Genomic DNA, 17425 nt, shown 5'->3' with positions numbered 1-17425 from the left:
TGGAGTGGAGCCCTCTGCAGGTGGAAGCTGCAGATTACATCACTGCCTTCACTCATTCCCAGCCTGAGGAGCCTGACTCAGAAAAGATGACTGGGTAATACTTCGTGGGGGTGTGTGTGAAGGGTTGTCTTCTGGAAACAGACAGACCCCGACCTTCAGCCGCAGGAGCCACCCAGTTGGGCCAGAGCAAGCAGCTCAGGGGCGAGCACTGGAGACTGATGGGCTCAGTTGCCCCCCAGAGCTAGCTAGGTGAGTGGGCAGCTGGTGCGGGGCACTGGTGACAGCTGGCCCAAAAACCTGTCTGGCGCAGGAATGGGGTAAAGATCTGATGCTCAGGGAGAGACTGTTGGCCCTGCTCACAGGTGGCCTGTAAAGCACAGGAAGAGTAGGATGTGAAGCATGAACAAATACACAGTCACCAGCAGTGGTAGGCGGGTCCGGGAACAGAAGAGAGCGCGCAGCTGCCGCCACAAACCAGAGTTGCTCCGAGTCTGAGGGGAAGAGTAAAGGAGAAACCAGTTAGTGCCAGTAAGTGCTGAGCCCAGTCACCTGCACCGTATCAAAAGCTTTGCTGAAGTCAACATATATCACGGATATATCTTGATCAATAGCATCAAGAGATGATAATAAATGATGATGATAGCACTGCTGAAGACTTGAGGTGCTGGGAACCCCATCCTACCCCTTTGGCCAGGCAGTAGGGAACTGGCTTAAGATCATTAACCCATCCATAGCTGGAGAGCAGGATGCCAGCTTCTGCTGAATGGGTTGTTATGAGCATTGGCACTCAGTCATCAGTGCTCTTACAGCATTGGCCTCACTGGGCACCTCGGGTTCCCTGATTCACATTGGCAAGGCTTGAGAATCAGCATGGAATAGGCAGGGGTGGCCAACCTGTGGCTCCGGAGCCGCATGCGGCTCTTCAGAAGTTAATATGCGGCTCCTTGCATAGGCGCTGACTCTGGGGCTGGAGCTACAGGTGCCAACTTTCCACTGCTCAACCCCAGGCCCTGCCCCCACTCCACCCCTTACCCCAAGGCCCCCACCCCTTCCTGCCCCCTCCCCTGAGCCTGGTGCACCCTTGCTCCTCCCCCCTCCATCCCAGAGCCTCCTGTACACTGCGAAACAGCTGATCGCAGCGGGCAGGGAGCACGGGGAGGGAGAGGGAGGTGCTAATCGGCAGGGCTGCTGGCAGGCAGGAGGTGCTGGGGGGCTGCTGATGTATTACTGTGGCTCTTTGGCAATGTACCTTGGTAAATTCTGGCTCCTTCTCAGGCTCAGGATGGCCACCCTGGGATAGAGTCTAGCTGATACTCTCCCAGCCAGGAGCACAAGGCAGCATCCAGTCACCACAGCACTGCCAGCAGCTCGGATGACTCAGCTGCCGACTCTGGCTGGGCTGCAGTTGCTCCAGTGGGTTTGACCTTTCCTCCTGGATTCTCCAGAGGGAACCACTGGGCTCCTCTGCCCAAGAACTCTCTCAATGGGGATTCAACACATATTGAGACAGCTTGGGCTTCTGCAAGGCCAGCACTCAACATGCAGCTAGCATACAGCTCTGCTTCTCCAGTGGCATCTTAGCCAGACACTGGGAAGCAAATACAGGTGGCTTGGATGGGAATGAGCTAGCTGAGACTCCATCCAGAGAAGACAGGGGACTGGTAAAATAGCAGGATGGTCTCTAGAGATTTCCATTTGGGGATGCTTTTGTGTTCTTGTATGGCATTGTGGCCCTACATGCTCAGCAGGGTGACTGGGACCATCTCGGGTGCAAGCCCCGGTGACCTGTTTTAGTGATCTCTAGAACACACACTGCAGGAAACTGCTCACATGGGTCAACTAGAAGCCAGTGCAGAACATAGCTGTTGGCCGCTGGGCGGTGCTAGCCATAAGCAGTGCATTACTCCAGCTCACGAACTGGCTTCCTAGCCACTTCTGAGTGTGGTTCAGTGTATAAGGCCCATATGATTTCTGGCAACGTGCTGCTACCACTGCAGCCATGATCAGGCAACATATAGAACTTAGTCCTGTCAGGAGTGCAGGGGACTGGACTAGATGACCTCTCAAGGACACTTCCAGTCCTACGATTCTATGACATTGCATTTGCTCACGCTGAACTACCGGGTCATTCTCACTGAGTGACCCTTGACTCTGATACTCTGAGATTTTTGACCTTCTTGGCACAGAGTAAGGCACACCCTTTGGTGGGTGACGGGGAGGAGTCTAACTATTCCACTTTGTACGTGAGACTAGGGACCATTTTATTGAGGCACATTTTACTGAGTCCATAAGCCCTCTCTGCACAATCAGCTGCTGCTTTATTCTATTTAGAACTTCGGGCAAATATTACAAGGTCCTGAAAGGTGGGAGAAGCCCCTGATGCAGCCTTGGCCTCCAGGAGCCCAACCAGTTCCCAAGGTCACAGTTGCAAGAGCCATATGTGTAGCTGCAAATCCCGAATGATGCAGGGTGTGGAGACATCTTGAGCCATGCAGCTGGAGTGGTAGGTTCTAGAGGCTATGAACTATATCCAGTGCTGAGAATCAACATGGTTCCGTTCCCCATGTTCTGGCCACATTCCTCTGCAGCAGCAGTTGTTCACATGTCCTACATTATGAAGCTAGCTCCCTGGACCCAGCCACTGCAGTAGTATTCTTACCTTGCCAAAGGAACTGTCCATGGGGTCAATCAGCAAGGAGTGTTCATGGGATGGAGACACATCAATGCTGGAACCCAGAGCAGATGCCCATTCACTTGACTCCAACCTGAAGAAGAGAGAGAAACACTCATTAATTGCTAAGTATCAGGGGGTAGCCATGTTAGTCTGTATCTACAAAAACAACAAGGAGTCTGGTGGCACCTTAAAGACTAACAGATTTATTTGGGCATAAGCTTTCGTGGGTAAAAACCTCACTTCTTCGGATGCACTTCATTAATTGCTAGAACACACAATGCAGCAAGCTGCTCACATGGGTCACCTAGAAGCCAGAACCAGTGCAGAACATGGCTGCTGGCCTGCTGGGCAGTGCTAGCCATAAACAGTGCATTACTCCAGCTCATGCACTGGCTTCCTAGTCACTTCTGGGTGTGGTTCAAGAGACTGGTGTTTAAGGGCTATATGACAAAAATTATTAAAGATCTAGAAAACACGACCTATGAGGAAAGATTGAAAAAACTGCATTTGTTTAGTCTGGAGAAGAGAAGACAGAGGGGACATGATAACAGTTTTCAAGTACATAAAAGGTTGTTACAAGGAGGAGGGAGAAAAATTGTTCTCCTTAATCTCTGAGGACAGGACATGAAGCAATGGGTTTAAATTACAGCAAGGGAGGTTTAGGTTGGACATTAGGAAAAACTTTCAGTCAGGGTGGTTAAGCACTGGAATAAATTGCCTAGAGAAGTTATGAAATCTCTGTCATAGGAGATTTTTAAAAGCAGGTTAGACAAACACCTGTCAGGGACGATCTAGAGAATACTTAGTCCTGCCTTGAGTGCAGGGGCCTGGACTAGATGACCCACTGAGGTCCCGTCTAGTATTCTATGATTAATAGGTTTCAATGTCCTGACCAGTGCTCTGGAGACACAATGAGATAATAGGAAACCACAAACAATAGGCCATGATGCCTACAAGGAATCGGTCAGTCAATGAAGGCATGATTATGGCATCACTTGAGGAGAACTCATTTGTAAAAATTTGGTACCCCCTGGGAATCCAAATTACTTATCAGCTCCCTGTGTAAGGGCATGACCTTAGTTCCAGCCCTACTCCAACTCCCCATTGTTTGAGTCTTATTTCAAATTAACTTGAGAGCTCATTGGGGCAGGAGCCATGTCTGGCGGAGTGTCTGTGAAGCACCCAGCACAATGGGCCTGATCCTGAGCGGGGAATCTGGGCACTGCCATAATACAGATAAGCTCTGGTGGCCAGGGCAGACTAATGGAGATTCCCTACCCACAAGTGGAAGAACTGTCCTAGATTTCAGACAGGGATTCTTTGCTCAGAGGTGACTGGCAATGACCAGGAGGCTTCCTTTAAAACTGGGATTTTAAGGAAAAATCATGACCAACTTTCAGCCTTTCCAATGTGGAGCCCGGATTTTGCAGTGATGGACGTTCTATAAAAAGCAGAGATGGACAGACAGCTAGAAACTTGGTGATGCACTAAGGTAACCGCTTGCTTGATTAGAAACACTCCACCTCCTGATGTGATCCTGTGCTGCTGAGAAAGCCTCCTCTGCAGCAAGACGCTGATCTCGTTCCTCCTGCAGCTGCTCTTCCAAATGCCTCAGGTCCTGCTTTGTGCTGCTGTGCAGCTGTTTGGCCTCTGATAACCTGGTAGAAAATAGGACACTGAAATGTCCAAAATGTCTCTCTGGGGACCTCTGCTTATATTGTAGTCACTGCTCTAGTACATGGAGATTCTCTCCCTTGTCGCCACAAACAGGTGGGTTTTATTTACTTACTGTGGGAATGCTGAGATGAGGAGGTGGGTCTTGCACTGAGCCATGAAGGCATTGTGGCCAATGCAGAAAAGGAGTTCCATAGCCCAGGGCTCCATCACCCACTCCCACCAGTAGTTCCATTATTCCCAAGGAGCACAGTTGTCATAGTAGGTCTCAGTCCCAGAGGCAGCCCTGGTCCAGCTCATTGAAAGCCTTGAAGACCAGGACCATAAATGTAACTCAGTATTTACTGATGAGCCAGTGTAGTGAATGGGGAGCTAAGCTGACCCGCAGTGGGCAGCAGCAATGGCTAAATTTTGCGGTCAGTGTCTGTGGTTTCATCTAAAGGAATAGTGAGGCACAACAACTGAGTGCACCTCAGAGATTCCAGAAGGTTCTAGGGTGCCACAGCAGGACTCAGACTTTTCCCTGCCCCACTGGGCATCAGCCAAGGTCCTGTGTCAGGATTTACACTCTTCCCTCTGTCCTCACCTCAGCTGTAATTCCTGCAGTTCTGGAGTGTAACATTCTCTTTGAAGTTCGTTCTTTTCCTGGGGGGCTCCTGGAGCAGCATCTGTCACGAGTGACCTCTGAAACAGAGTGTATGTGTGGCAATGCATCAAGTGCTGGGCAGGGCAATCAGTGAAGCAATGGGAGAGCAGGATTAAGTCTCAAACAGATCAGAGTCCAGACCAGCTGCCATGTCACACAGTAAACAAAGTCTGCAGTGAGAATCGCCCTTCAATTCACCTAGGCTGTCAAGAGGAATACACCACCTTCCCTCCATTACTCCGCCCCTTACCATGTCCTTGTTTGGGGATTGCAGCTCCTGCAGCTGCCTCTCCAGGGCCGTGCAGCGGTTCAGGACCTCACGGCAGTGCTGGTGGCTCTCACGGAGATTCTGGCTGCTGCCCCGCAGCTGGATAGAGAGGGCATTTTTCTCCTCAAAGATCTGAGAGAGCTGGGAAGAAGACCAAGCAAAGATGCTAAAACAGAACTTCTGAGAGACGCTGCTCCCCTTGGCATCCACAGCAAAAGAGCTTTATTAGGAAGGTAGGGATTGCCAGACTCAATCAGACCCAAAATTCACGTAGTCCAGGATCCATCCCTGATAGTGACCAGTACCTGATGCTTCAGAGGAAGGTGCAAGAACCTCACAATAGCAGATGAGGAATAATCTGCCCCCAGATTAGGTCTCATCCTGATCTTCAATAGTTAGAGGTTGGCTTTAGCACTGAAGCAGGAGGCTTAATATCCCTTCTAAAATGTATGTTAGCAATAACTCTTATAATGTTAGATATTCTTATCAACATAAATGTGCAAATCCCTCTTTGAATCCTGCTAACTTCTTGGGCTCAGTGACTTCCATATTACTTTATATGGGAATGAGATCGCTTCTTACAACCCGTAGCGCTGCAGAAGGCAGGCAGAGGGCACTAAAGATCAATGATCTAAGTTGATAGAAATTGACCGACTTATGACCTGTTTTCCTTATATAATCTACCTCCCTGCTCTTGGCTCTCAAGGAGGCATTTGAGAGTAAGGAGCAGCAGCAGAAGGGAACTGGTGTGGGGAAGGTCTTTCTGCTGGAGAGAGGATGGGTCAGACTGGGTAGTGAGAGAGAGAGGACTGCGAAGATTTAAAAAAACAAAAACTCAGCAATGAGGCAAGTGATAAGGGGGCTACGGTCAAGATAAAAGCCATGCAATTTATTTCACTGAACTAGACTTCACGTAATCAGGATGGCTGTTTTATAAAGATGCCCCCCAGAGAGCAGGCTTAGCCCTTATAGAATGGCGATGACTGCTGCTTTATTGGGACTACACTGGCACAGATCTTACTGAATGCTGAGGGGTTTAGGTGGTATTAAGTAGGCAGAATACGAAATGCCCAGCTCTAGGCTTAATACTGAATTTGCTAAGTAACGTTTCTGGAAAAATTCAGTGAGGAGAATTTTATGCATGTCTGAGATTTGAATGTGTCCAGGATTCCTGGATCATTCAGTGCTCAGGGTGGATGGCGAATAAGGCATTGTTGTGTAGTAAATGAGGCTATTGTCTGTTGGATAATTTGCTGCAGAAGCTGAAAGGTATGTAGTGACTAACACAGGGGACTGTACCAAAATGCACAGGAACAAGGGACCACAATTAAGCATGCACAGGCCACCGTAATTCTACCATTTTCTAACTTTTGACTGCTTGACTTTGCAATTTTGATAATTTTCTTTTGTACATCATTGCTTGTTTCTTTACGCAAAGAGAGATGACCCAAAACTTATGCACTGCAAGCAGAGGAGAAGCTGTCCGGGATCTGTTTCTTACCAGTTGGCAGGAACTGTGTCACAATGTGAATGTGAAAAGGACGCTTGTTGCCAGGGCCACAGACTGTCATCAGGACTGAATTAAAGCAATTTGGAGTCCTAGGCACACCATGACATAGGGCCCTTCGGGGTCCAGTCCCACAATATAGCCCTGTACCCAACCTGGAGTGGCAGGGGGCCCTCATCCGATCCCAGAGAGCTCAGGGGCAGCATCATCAGGAAATTTTTCCCATCCAGGAATGGCAGCTGGGATCCTTCACCCTCTGGGAGCAGCAAGGGCCCCCTTCTCCCTCCCAGTGAGGCAGGAATAGCAGCAAGTGCCCATCCCCACTGTCCTTCAATAACTATCCCGCTGCCAGACTCTCTCTGCTTGGGTGAGGGCTGGGTCTGCTATACTCTTCCCCATCTACCATATAGAACCCTTGTCTGGGATGGGTTGTCTGGGCCTCTAAAGCAATGGGTCAGAGTTAACACTCCATTGAGATGCATGGGACAGTTCCTCTCTTTTGGAGCTATTATCTCAGGCTGTCTGCAAACTCAGACAGTCGGTGTATTGATTACACTCAGGCCACATTTTCAAACTTTTCTTCACAACCATAAGGGCAAGGAACTTACTTAAAAAAAAAAATTAGAACTCCTAATCTGATGTAATCACATGACTCCAGGAGTTGGGGCCCTAGACACAGGCCCATAGTACTTATGCCTTAATACAGCCCTGACTAATGAAGAAGTAATAGATGTAAGAGATGGACTGGATGGAGCCAAATCAATCTCTCAGAAGCTAGTGCAGGACTGTTCCCTAGCTATAATTATTAGTATTTTCACCAGTTTAAAGTGTCCCCAGTGTTGGAGCTCCCCACCACAGAAGACAGTTCATGAACTGGATCCATCTCCCTAATGGGGAGTGACAGGGCCCTGGCCCTTCCTCTGGGATCCACCCCTGTGCCAGGGAGCAACAGGGCCCCCAGTTCTGCCCCTGGGGATGATTCTCTGGCTGGACCCATGGCCCTGTCAAGGTGTGATGGGGCCCCCAGTTCTTCTCTAGGGAAGCTGTTGTGCAGCCCAACAGTTTTTCCTGATATTCACCCTGAGTCTCATTACTTCTCTGGGTGGGGGGTCTGTAGGCTCTGGGACAGACGTTTGTTTGCCACAAGCCCTAGGGACCTCCAAGGAGTCTACATTCCCAGCACAAGTCCCTTAAGCAGGCAGAGGTCTGCTCCCTTCCTCCAAGTCCTATAGGATATCTGTTCTCTTCCTTGCCCTCAGTCCCAAGTTCCATAAGCAGGCAGAGGCGACTTGCTGTACCTTGCTGTTTAACTGCTGAATTCTCAGCTCCTTTTGGTGCAGCTCTTTCAGGCTGTCACCCAGTTGGACCCGGAGGTGATCTGTCTCGGCTTCTAGGCTGGACGGGTCCCCTCCCAAAGTCTCACTGGAGCTGGGGATCTCTGGAGAAGTCTGCCAAGAAAAGAGTGATGAAAGTACCTATTGCTGAGATCTTTGTTGAATCCCGTTCCCTTTTTAACCACGCACCTGTCTGATGTACAAGTCACAAAACCCTCCAATAAGCCTATATCTGGAACCTTGCTTGCCAATGCCGAAGGGGTGAGAGTAAATGGCCACAGCACAAAGGGCAGCTGAAGAGCAGAACAATTAGTGAAAATTCAGTTGGCTTACATATGGAACTCTTGCCCTTCCCTGTTTGCCCAACAGCCTCCTTAGAGATCTGCAGCAGCAATGGCTCAAAAGGCACCAGTACATGGATGGGAATGTGCAAGAGTGTCAGCAAAGACATCCTTGCCCCTATGGCTCTTCAGCTTAGAGAACGAAGAAACTGGCACTCTGCCTCCCTTTCCTTCACATGATCCATGCAAGAACTCCGCAACTGTACACTCCAGCCAGCTGTATTGTTCCCACTTGGGCCTACAGATTGTAAGGTCTCTGAGACAGTGGCTTTGTCTACCACACTAAATACTCAACTTCAGCTTAAAGTATGAAATCAGCAGCAGAGAACATCCTTATTAGGCAGCTTGCTATCCTAAGAGAGCTTCTCAAAGCACTATCCCCAAACATAGCTCTTTCATTTTTTGTTGTTGATACCTTGAGTGGTTGCTTGAGACCGGCATTGCTAAGTATTTACAGTGCTACTGAACAGGGACCAATGAATCAGGAATTCCTGAGCTCTCATCCCAGTCTGGCATGGACATCATCTGTGGCCTTAGTCAAGCCACACCTTCTGCCCCAGTGTCTCCATCTGCTAAATGCGGATATTTCTCACTAGTCCATGTCACAGGGATATTGGGATTATTATATAAGTAACAAACAACCCTCAGAGCCTCTGGATCTGGAACCTTTTATATGGCTGCTGCTGGGACACTGAGGGTCCCTAACCTCTAACACATCAGCATGCTTGTGCTGAAGAGAATTCTCTATAGTCAGAGTCATAGAAATTATCTATCTAAGGTACACCTAGAGCACCCATCATTAGTCTAGTGCCGGATTCAAGTAAGGAACTGACGTGCTGATGGGCCTAACCCATAACAGGGATCTAAGGGATGATCTGTCAAGTGTCTGAGAACCTGTAAGAGGGAACCAGAACCACAGTTTCTGGGGATGTTAGCACAGCAATACCTTTCTGACAGTTTCATGTCTGCATTCTCTCCGCATTATAGGAGGAGAGATTTCAGGTGCTGGAACAGACCTATGCTTTTTCCCCTTGGCCTTGAGGGCAAAGGAAAGTGTGCCCTTGTGGTCTGGTGCACACATTCCTGTCTAAAAACTGGATCCACACTGGATCTGTCTCACAATCCATACTTGGTTTGGGAACCATGGAACCACTTGTGGGGCTGTGATGCTTCCCAGGGCTGTGAGGCACCTCAATACCACTTGTCCTTAGCATGAGGAAGCCTTGTCTGTGGTTGGCAGGGGTCAGCTCCCTAGAGGGAAAGAAGGCTGTATAGTTTGAATGGCCTCCACATCAGCAGAAGTGGGATCAATCTCCTTGGGGACAGGCTGGTTAGAATAGTCAGGAGAGGGTTGAACTAACAGCAAACAGAGAGGGTTAAAACAGGGATGATATGAGCACTCAGCATGAAAATGAGATGTTGCGAACAAAATTAATCAAGGAACCAAAGGACGTGAAGAGAAGAAATTCTTGAATTGACAATACACCAATGCTAGGAGCCTGGGTAATAAAAAGGAGGAAATGGAATTACTCATTTATGAGCATAAATTCAATCTAGTTGGTATTACTGAAACCTGGTGGAATGATTTGCATGATTGGAATGTTAAAATCAATGTTTCTAACCTATTTAAAGGAAGGATCAAGTGAGCAAAGGGGTGGGGGAGTGGCACTCTGTGTCAAAAATTGTATTACCTGTTTCTGAGTCTTGGATAACTCATACAAAAATGATCCTGAATAGGGGACTAGTTGGTGTCTGCTACAGATCACAAAACACACTAGGGAACAGGATGACCGCCTCTTTATGCACCTTTCTATAACGTGTAGGAAAAAAAGCTGTGTGATCATGGGGAACTTCAATTTGAGTGACATATGCTGGAGGTCTTATGCTGCCAGTACTAAAGCGTCCTTGGGATTTCTAACAATTATAGATTACAATTTCCTAACTCAAAAAGTGTTGCATCCAACACAGGGGAATTCTATATTAGACCGTGTCCTAACAGATAAAGAGGAACTGATCACAGACCTAAAAATTGATGGTATATCAGGTAAAAGTGACCATGATTGATCACATTTGTAATGTGCAAACAGAATAAAATTCAGACCAATTTTTATTACACACACACACAGCTTTAAAAGGGCCAGTTTCACAAAGCTGAAAACAATTATGAGCCATATCAGCTGGGAAGTTGAAGTCAATCATAAAAGTGTGAATAATAATTGGGAATAATTTAAGAACACCTTACTAGACACCCAAAAAGCCACAATCCCATAATTGAGGAAGGAGGCCGTGCTGTTAAAAATCCCCACCTGGTTTAAAAGGGAAATTATGGCAGCTGTAAAAAAATAAAACAAAACAACCACAACAACAAATGGAAGAACGGGGAAGTTGATATTAATGAATATACAGCAGAAATCAAGAATTGTAGTCTGATGAAGTGTGTATTCACCCACGAAAGCTTATGCTCCAATACATCTGTTAGTCTTAAAGGTGCCACAAGACTCTCTGTTGCTTTTTACTGTATCCAGACAGACAACCTGACCATGGATCACAGAATCATAGAAGATTAGGGTTGGAAGAAACCTCAGGAGGTCATCTAGTCCAACCCCCTGCTCAAAGCAGGATGGCTGCCTTTACCCAGATCCTGGTGTGGATTTGCAGAGACTGTGTCCTGCATTTCCCACTCACAGAAAGCCAGGCTGGGGGGGACCATCCAGCTGGTGGAATCTCTCAGGAAGCAGGTGGGAAAGCTAAAGGAGGAGGGGACTAGGCTGAGGCGCATCCGTGCCCACAAGGAATTCCTCGAGAGATTCATATGGAGACATCCAAGGCTGAGGAAGCTATCCAGCTACAGAGGACTGCTGTCACAACACCGGGGAGGAGGATATGGCTCTGTCACAGGGAGGACACTGGCTGGTTACTTCTGGCATCAGGCAGAGCTCCACCCCTAATCCCAACCCACCCACTAGGGTGATGGAAAACCGATATGCTGACCTAGCAATGAACGATTAGGAATCAGCCCCAAAGGTGGAGGAGGAGAAGCTATGTATCCCCAAGGCTGGGAGAATTGCAGCCACCACTCCCAGGAAGTAATGTAGGGTAGTGGTGGTTGGTGATTCTCTTCTGGTGGAGGTATGCTGCCTGCCAGGGGCTCGTATCCGAGACATTAAGGAGGGATTGTCGAGGATCATCCAGTCCTGTGACCACTACCTCATGCTACTCATCCATGCGGGCATTAATGATACTGCAAGGTATGACCCCCTCAGCAGTTCAGACATGACTATGGGGCTCTGGGAGTAAGGGTGAAGGAGTGGGGAGTGCAGATAGTGTTCTCTTCAATCCTTCCAATCAAGGGTAAGCGCCTAGACAGAGGCAGATGCATCCTGGAGGTGAATGCCTGGTTGCGAGGATGGTGTCGCCAGGAGGGCTTCGGCTTCATTGACCATGGGATGCTGTTCCAGGAAGGAGGACTGCTTAAGCAGAGATGGGGTCCACCTGTCTGTTGGGACATGTAAGGGTTAAGTAAAGACCTGGGTAACCGCTAGCATGGTATTAGGGAGGAAGGCGGGGCAGGCACTGTCTCTTTGCTTGATAAAGTGCTATCCCTCTCCCTTCCCTTCTCCTTGTTAAGGATTGATAAGCGTTGCAGCTGCATAAGGAATGTGGGGATCTAAAGAATACTCTTCATGTAAAGCAGTGATATCTCCCCATCCCTTCCTTTCCCAGACACATAAATGAGCTCGGGGTCATGGCCCCTTCCTCCCTTCCCTGTGAACTGCTGATCAAGGGAATTCGTGGCTGCAATTATTGCAAAAAAATGTATCTTCAAAGTAAAAACTATCTGTAGAATATGCTAATGTTGTAAACAGTAATCAGGGGCGGGGATAATTACATTCAGTATATAGCTATTGATATTCATTGTATGGGTGTTCATATTACTCAATAAGGGTTTTGGGGGTGTTGTAGTAAATGCAGGTATTTACATATTAACTTAGATAAAAAGAATGTGCTGTAACTAATTCAGTGTTTACTCGACAATTGGGTTGAGGGGAACAAGCACCGCAATAAAGAAGCCCGTCTATGCAATCTGCCTCTGGGTCAGCCTGCTCTTCTCTAACACTATCAAGGAAGGGGAAGAGCATATTTGGATACAGACTGGCTAACCTAGTGAGGAGGGCTTTAAACTAAGTTTGAAGGGGGCAGGTGACCAAAGCCCACAGGTAAGTGAAAAACATGGAGACCTGGGAGAGGGGTTGGAATTTGCGGGGAGCCTGGGCTGCTATAGCAGGGATAAAGGAGAGAAGACAAAACTCGGGGTGGGGGAATCAAATCAGTATCTTAGGTGTCTGTATACTAATGTGAGAAGCATGGGGAATAAGCAGGAAGAATTCGAAATGCTAGTTATTATTTTAGTAGTAGTAGTAAATAAACACAACTATGACATCGTTGGCATCACAGAGACTTGGTGGGATAACATGTGTGACTGGAATATTGGTATAGAAGGGTACAGCTTGCTCAGGAAGGACAAGCAGGGGAAAAAAGGAGGAGTTGTTGCCTTATATATGAAAAATGTATACACTTGGACTGAGGTTGAGATGGAAATAGGAGACAGACTTGTTGAAAGTCCCTGGGTAAGGATAAAAGGGGTAAAAAACAAGGGTGATGTCATGGTAGGGGTCTACTACAGACCACCTAACCAGGAAGAAGAGGTGGATGAGGCTTTTTTTAAACAACTAACAAAATGATCCAAAGCACAGGACTTGGTGGTGAAGTGGGACTTTAACTACTCAGACAACTGTTGGGAAAATAACACAGCAGGGCACAGATTATCCAACAAGTTCTTGGAATGTATTGGAGACCATTTTTTTAATTTCAGAAGGTGGAGAAAGCTACTAGGGGAGAGGCTGTTCTAGATTTGATTTTGACAAATAGGGAGGAACTGGTTGAGAAAAGACAGTTACCTTTTCCGTAACTGGTGTTCTTCGAGATGTGTTGCTCATGTCCATTCCACAATAGGTGTGTGTGCTTGCCACGTGCACCGGTGCCGGAAGTTTTTCCCCTAGCAGTACCCATAGGGGAGCGCCCCTAGCAACTCCTGGAGTGGCACCTCTATGGCACGGTATAAGGGGCGCTGCGCGCTCCCCCCATCCTCAGTTCCTTCTTGCCAGACAACTCCAACAGAGGGGAAGGAGGGCGGGATGTGGAATGGACATGAGCAACACATCTCGAAGAACACCAGCTTGGCTTTTCTTCGAGTGATTGCTCATGTGCATTCCACAATAGGTGATTCCACGCTGTATCTGTTGGAGGTGGGAAGGAGTTCACAGACTCTCGGGATGGAGTACAGCCCTGCCAAACCCGGCGTCCTCGCTGGTTTGGGAGACGATCGCATAATGCGAGGTGAACATGTGAACCAAAGACTAGGTGGCAGCCCTACAAATGTCCTGAAGGAGAACATGGGCTAGAAAGGCAGCCGAAGAGGCTTGCGCTCTAGTCAAGTGTGCCCTCACAATCAGAGGCAGGGGGACTCCCGCTAGATCGTAACAGTTACGAATACATGAGGTGATCCATTTGGAGAGCCGCTGAGTGGAGATCGGCCGACCTCTCATGCGTTTGGCTGAGGCGATGAACAGCTGTGAGGACTTCCTGAACGGCTTAGTCCGCTCCAGGTAAAAGGCCAGAGCTTGTCTCACATCCAGCATGTGGAGGCGGTGCTCCTCACTGGACGCATGGGGTTTGGGACAGAGCACCGGCAGGAAGATATCCTGACCCATGTGGTAGGTAGCGACCACCTTGGGGAGGAATGAAGGATGTGGTCGGAGCTGGACCTTATCCTTATGGAACACTGTGTACGGGGGCTCGGAAGTCAGGGCCCTGAGCTCTGAGACCCGTCTGGCTGACGTGATCGCCACCAGGAAGGCTACCTTCCACAAGAGGTGCCACCAGGAGCATGTAGCTAGCGGTTCAAACGGGGGACCTGTCAGCCGGGCCAGCACCAAGTTCAGGTCCCACTGCAGAACTGGGGGCCTAATGTACAGGAAGAGACGATCCAATCCCTTAAATAATCGGCCAGTCATGGCATGGGAGAAGACCGTGTGCCCCTACTCCGGCAGGTGGAAGGCCGATATGGCCGCCAAGTGCACCTTGACGGATGAGGGCACTAGGCCCTGGGCTCTAAGGTGAAAGAGGTAGTCTAAAATGAGCTGAATTGGGGAAGCCACGGGCAACACGCCACGATCAGCCGCCCACTGTGAAAACCGAGACCACTTTGCCAGGTAGGCCTGACCCATGGAGGGCCGTCTGCTTTCCAGGAGGACGGACTGAACCCCTTCCGAGCACGTCCTTTTCTCCCAGCGTAACCACTGAGCAGCCACACTGTGAGGTGGAGTGCCACTAGGTTGGGGTGGAGGAGGCAGCCCTGGTCCTGGGAGAGCATGTCCGGGCAGGGCGGCAATGGCCACGGCGGGGCGACTGCCAGGCTCGTGAGAGTCCCCTACCAATGTTGCCTGGGCCACGCCGGGGCGATCAGGAGGACCCAGGCCCTGTCCATTTATATCTTCTCCAAGACCTTGCCGATCAGCGGGATCGGGGGGAAGGCATAGTGAAGCCGGCCCGACCAGGATAGGAGGAAGGCATCGGAGATGGTGCCCGTGCCCAACCCCCCCCCCCCGAGCAGAAGCGGGGACACCGGTGGTTCTGCCGTGTCACGAACAGGTCCACCTGGGGAGTGCCCCACGTTTGGAAAATCCTGTGCACCACCTCTGGGTGTAGTGACCACTCGTGCTGAGAGGAGAAGTCTTGGCTCAGACGATCCGCCCGGAAATTCTGGGCGCCCAGTTAAGTGGTGGGCCTCCAGGCAGATATCGTAGGCTATGCAGAAGTCCCACAGCCTGAGGGCTTCCTGGCAGAGGGCTGAAGAGCAGGCCCCGCCTTGCCTGTTGATGTAAAACATCGAGGCCGTGTTGTCTGTGAGAACCCTAACCACTCTACCCTCCAGTTGCGAGCGGAAGGCTACACATGCCAGACGGATCGCCCTGAGCACCTTGATGTTTCTATGCAGGGCAAGGTCCGGCGTGGACCACAGACCTTGGATCTGAATGTTCCCCACATGGGCTCCCCACCCGACTATGTCAGACACCAGCTCCACCGATGGGGGCCTGCCCCTGAACGGGACTCCGTGGAGCATGTTCCCCGGGGAGGCCACCATTGTAGGGTGGCGATCACCGGTTTGGGCACAGTGAAGACCTAGTCCATCCTGTCTCTGGACTGGGAGAACACCGAGGCCAACCAGAGCTGGAGGGGCCTCATCCTCAGCCTGACGTGGCGAACCACATATGTGCATGCCGACATGTGACCCAGGAGCTGGAGACACGCTCTGGCTGTGGTCACAGGGAACCTTGTGACTGTATCGATGAGCCCTCTTAGGGTCTTGAACCTGTCCGGTGGGAGGGAGGCCCTGGCTGATGTCACGTCCAGGACTGCCCTGATAAACTCTATGCGCTGCACCGGAACTAAAGTCGACTTGGCGTCGTTTACCAACAGGCCCAGGGTGGCGCATGTGGACAGAAGGAGCACCATGTGATCCCGCACCTGCGACCTGGAGCTGCCCTTGACCAGCCAGTCGTCCAGATAGGGGAAGATCTGGACCCCACGACGTCTGAGGTAGGCCGCCACCAAAGACATGCACTTTGTGAATACCCTGGGAGCAGTGGACAGGCCAAATGGGAAGACCATAAATTGGTAGTGCTCCTGTCCAACTGTGAAATGGAGGAAACGTCTGTGCCCCTCGAATATATGGATGTGGAAGTACACGTCCTGCAGATTGAGGGAGGCATACCTGTCCCCAGGATCCAGGGCGGGGATGATGGAGGCCAGAGAGACCATGTGGAACTTGAGCTTTACCATGTGCTGGTTCAGGCCTCGCAGGTCCAGGATGGGCCTGAGCCCCCTTTTGGCCTTCGGGATAAGGAAATAGCGGGAGTAGTACCTTTTGCGTCTGAACTTCGCTGGCACCACTTCCACCACTCCTAGGCCAAGAAGCCGCCCCACCTCCTGCTCGAGCAGGGCCTCGTGAGGGGGTCCCCCAGGATGGACTGGGACAGAGGGTGGTTGGGCGGGGTAGAGGTAAACTGGAGGGTATAGCCCTGGGAGATGGTGTTGAGGACGCAACAGTCCAAGGTCAGCCACGACCACTCTGGGAGAAAAGCACACAACCGGTAGGAGAAGGGAAGCTTTATTGCGGGTGGATCCCTGGTATGAACTGGGAAGTTGCCCCCAGGCGTCCCGTCAAAACTGATGTTTTCCTGCCTGCTTGCCCTTGGAAGGCCCAGGCTGGGGGGCAGACTGTCTCTGCAGGTGCTTTTTATAGTCCCGAGACTTTTTATAAGGGGGCTCATATTTAGAATGGGTGGCCTGGGTGGGAGCCTGCTGAGGCCTAAACTTGATCCTGGCCGGAGCCGGGACATAGAGGCCAAGTATCTTAAGTGTTGTGCGGGAATCTTTCAGGCCGTGCAATTTCACGTCCGTCTGTTCCGCAAATAGGGCCTGCAAGGAGTTCTGCGCCTTGCTGGACAGCCCAGACAGCAGGAGCCACGACGCCCTCCACATGGACACCGCGGAGGCCATAGACCTTGCAGCTGTATCCGCGGCATCCGACGCTGCCTGCAAGGTTGCCCTGGCAGCCGCTGTACCCTCCTCCACCAGCGCTTTGCACTCCTTCTTGTCACGCTCCTGGAGGGAGTCCTCGAATTTGGGTAGAGAGCCCCACAAATTGAACTCATACTGACCCAGGAGAGCCTGATGGTTCACCACTCTTAACAGGAAACTTGAGGACTAATAAACCTTTCTCCCAAATAAGTCCAGCCTCCTTGAGTCTATTTTTCGGAGTAGGGGCTGGCTGGCCCTGCCTCTCCCTGTGGTTGACCGACTCGACCACCAGGGAGTTGGGAGCAGGGTGGGTGTACAGGTATTCATGCCCCTTGGCG

General features: G+C 50.2%; 1 protein-coding gene across 1 annotated transcript in view; it reads right to left on the bottom strand.

Moving 5' to 3' along the window:
- Positions 1 to 356: 356 nt before the first annotated feature.
- GOLGB1 (golgin B1) overlaps positions 357 to 17425 on the bottom strand; it is a 108875-nt gene continuing 91806 nt past the window's right edge. The window contains exons 18-23 of the mRNA XM_065400653.1: positions 8068 to 8217; positions 5245 to 5403; positions 4935 to 5032; positions 4198 to 4332; positions 2660 to 2765; positions 357 to 491 (exon numbers count right to left, since the gene is read on the bottom strand). Of these exons, the coding sequence (XP_065256725.1) occupies positions 357 to 491; positions 2660 to 2765; positions 4198 to 4332; positions 4935 to 5032; positions 5245 to 5403; positions 8068 to 8217 (783 nt within the window). The remainder of the gene's footprint in view (positions 492 to 2659; positions 2766 to 4197; positions 4333 to 4934; positions 5033 to 5244; positions 5404 to 8067; positions 8218 to 17425) is intronic.

This window comes from Emys orbicularis, chromosome 1 (assembly GCF_028017835.1).
Source record: "Emys orbicularis isolate rEmyOrb1 chromosome 1, rEmyOrb1.hap1, whole genome shotgun sequence".
Taxonomy (NCBI): Eukaryota; Metazoa; Chordata; order Testudines; family Emydidae; genus Emys; species Emys orbicularis.
Note: the sequence above shows the minus strand (reverse complement) of the source record. Positions and strands in the feature narration are given on the sequence as shown.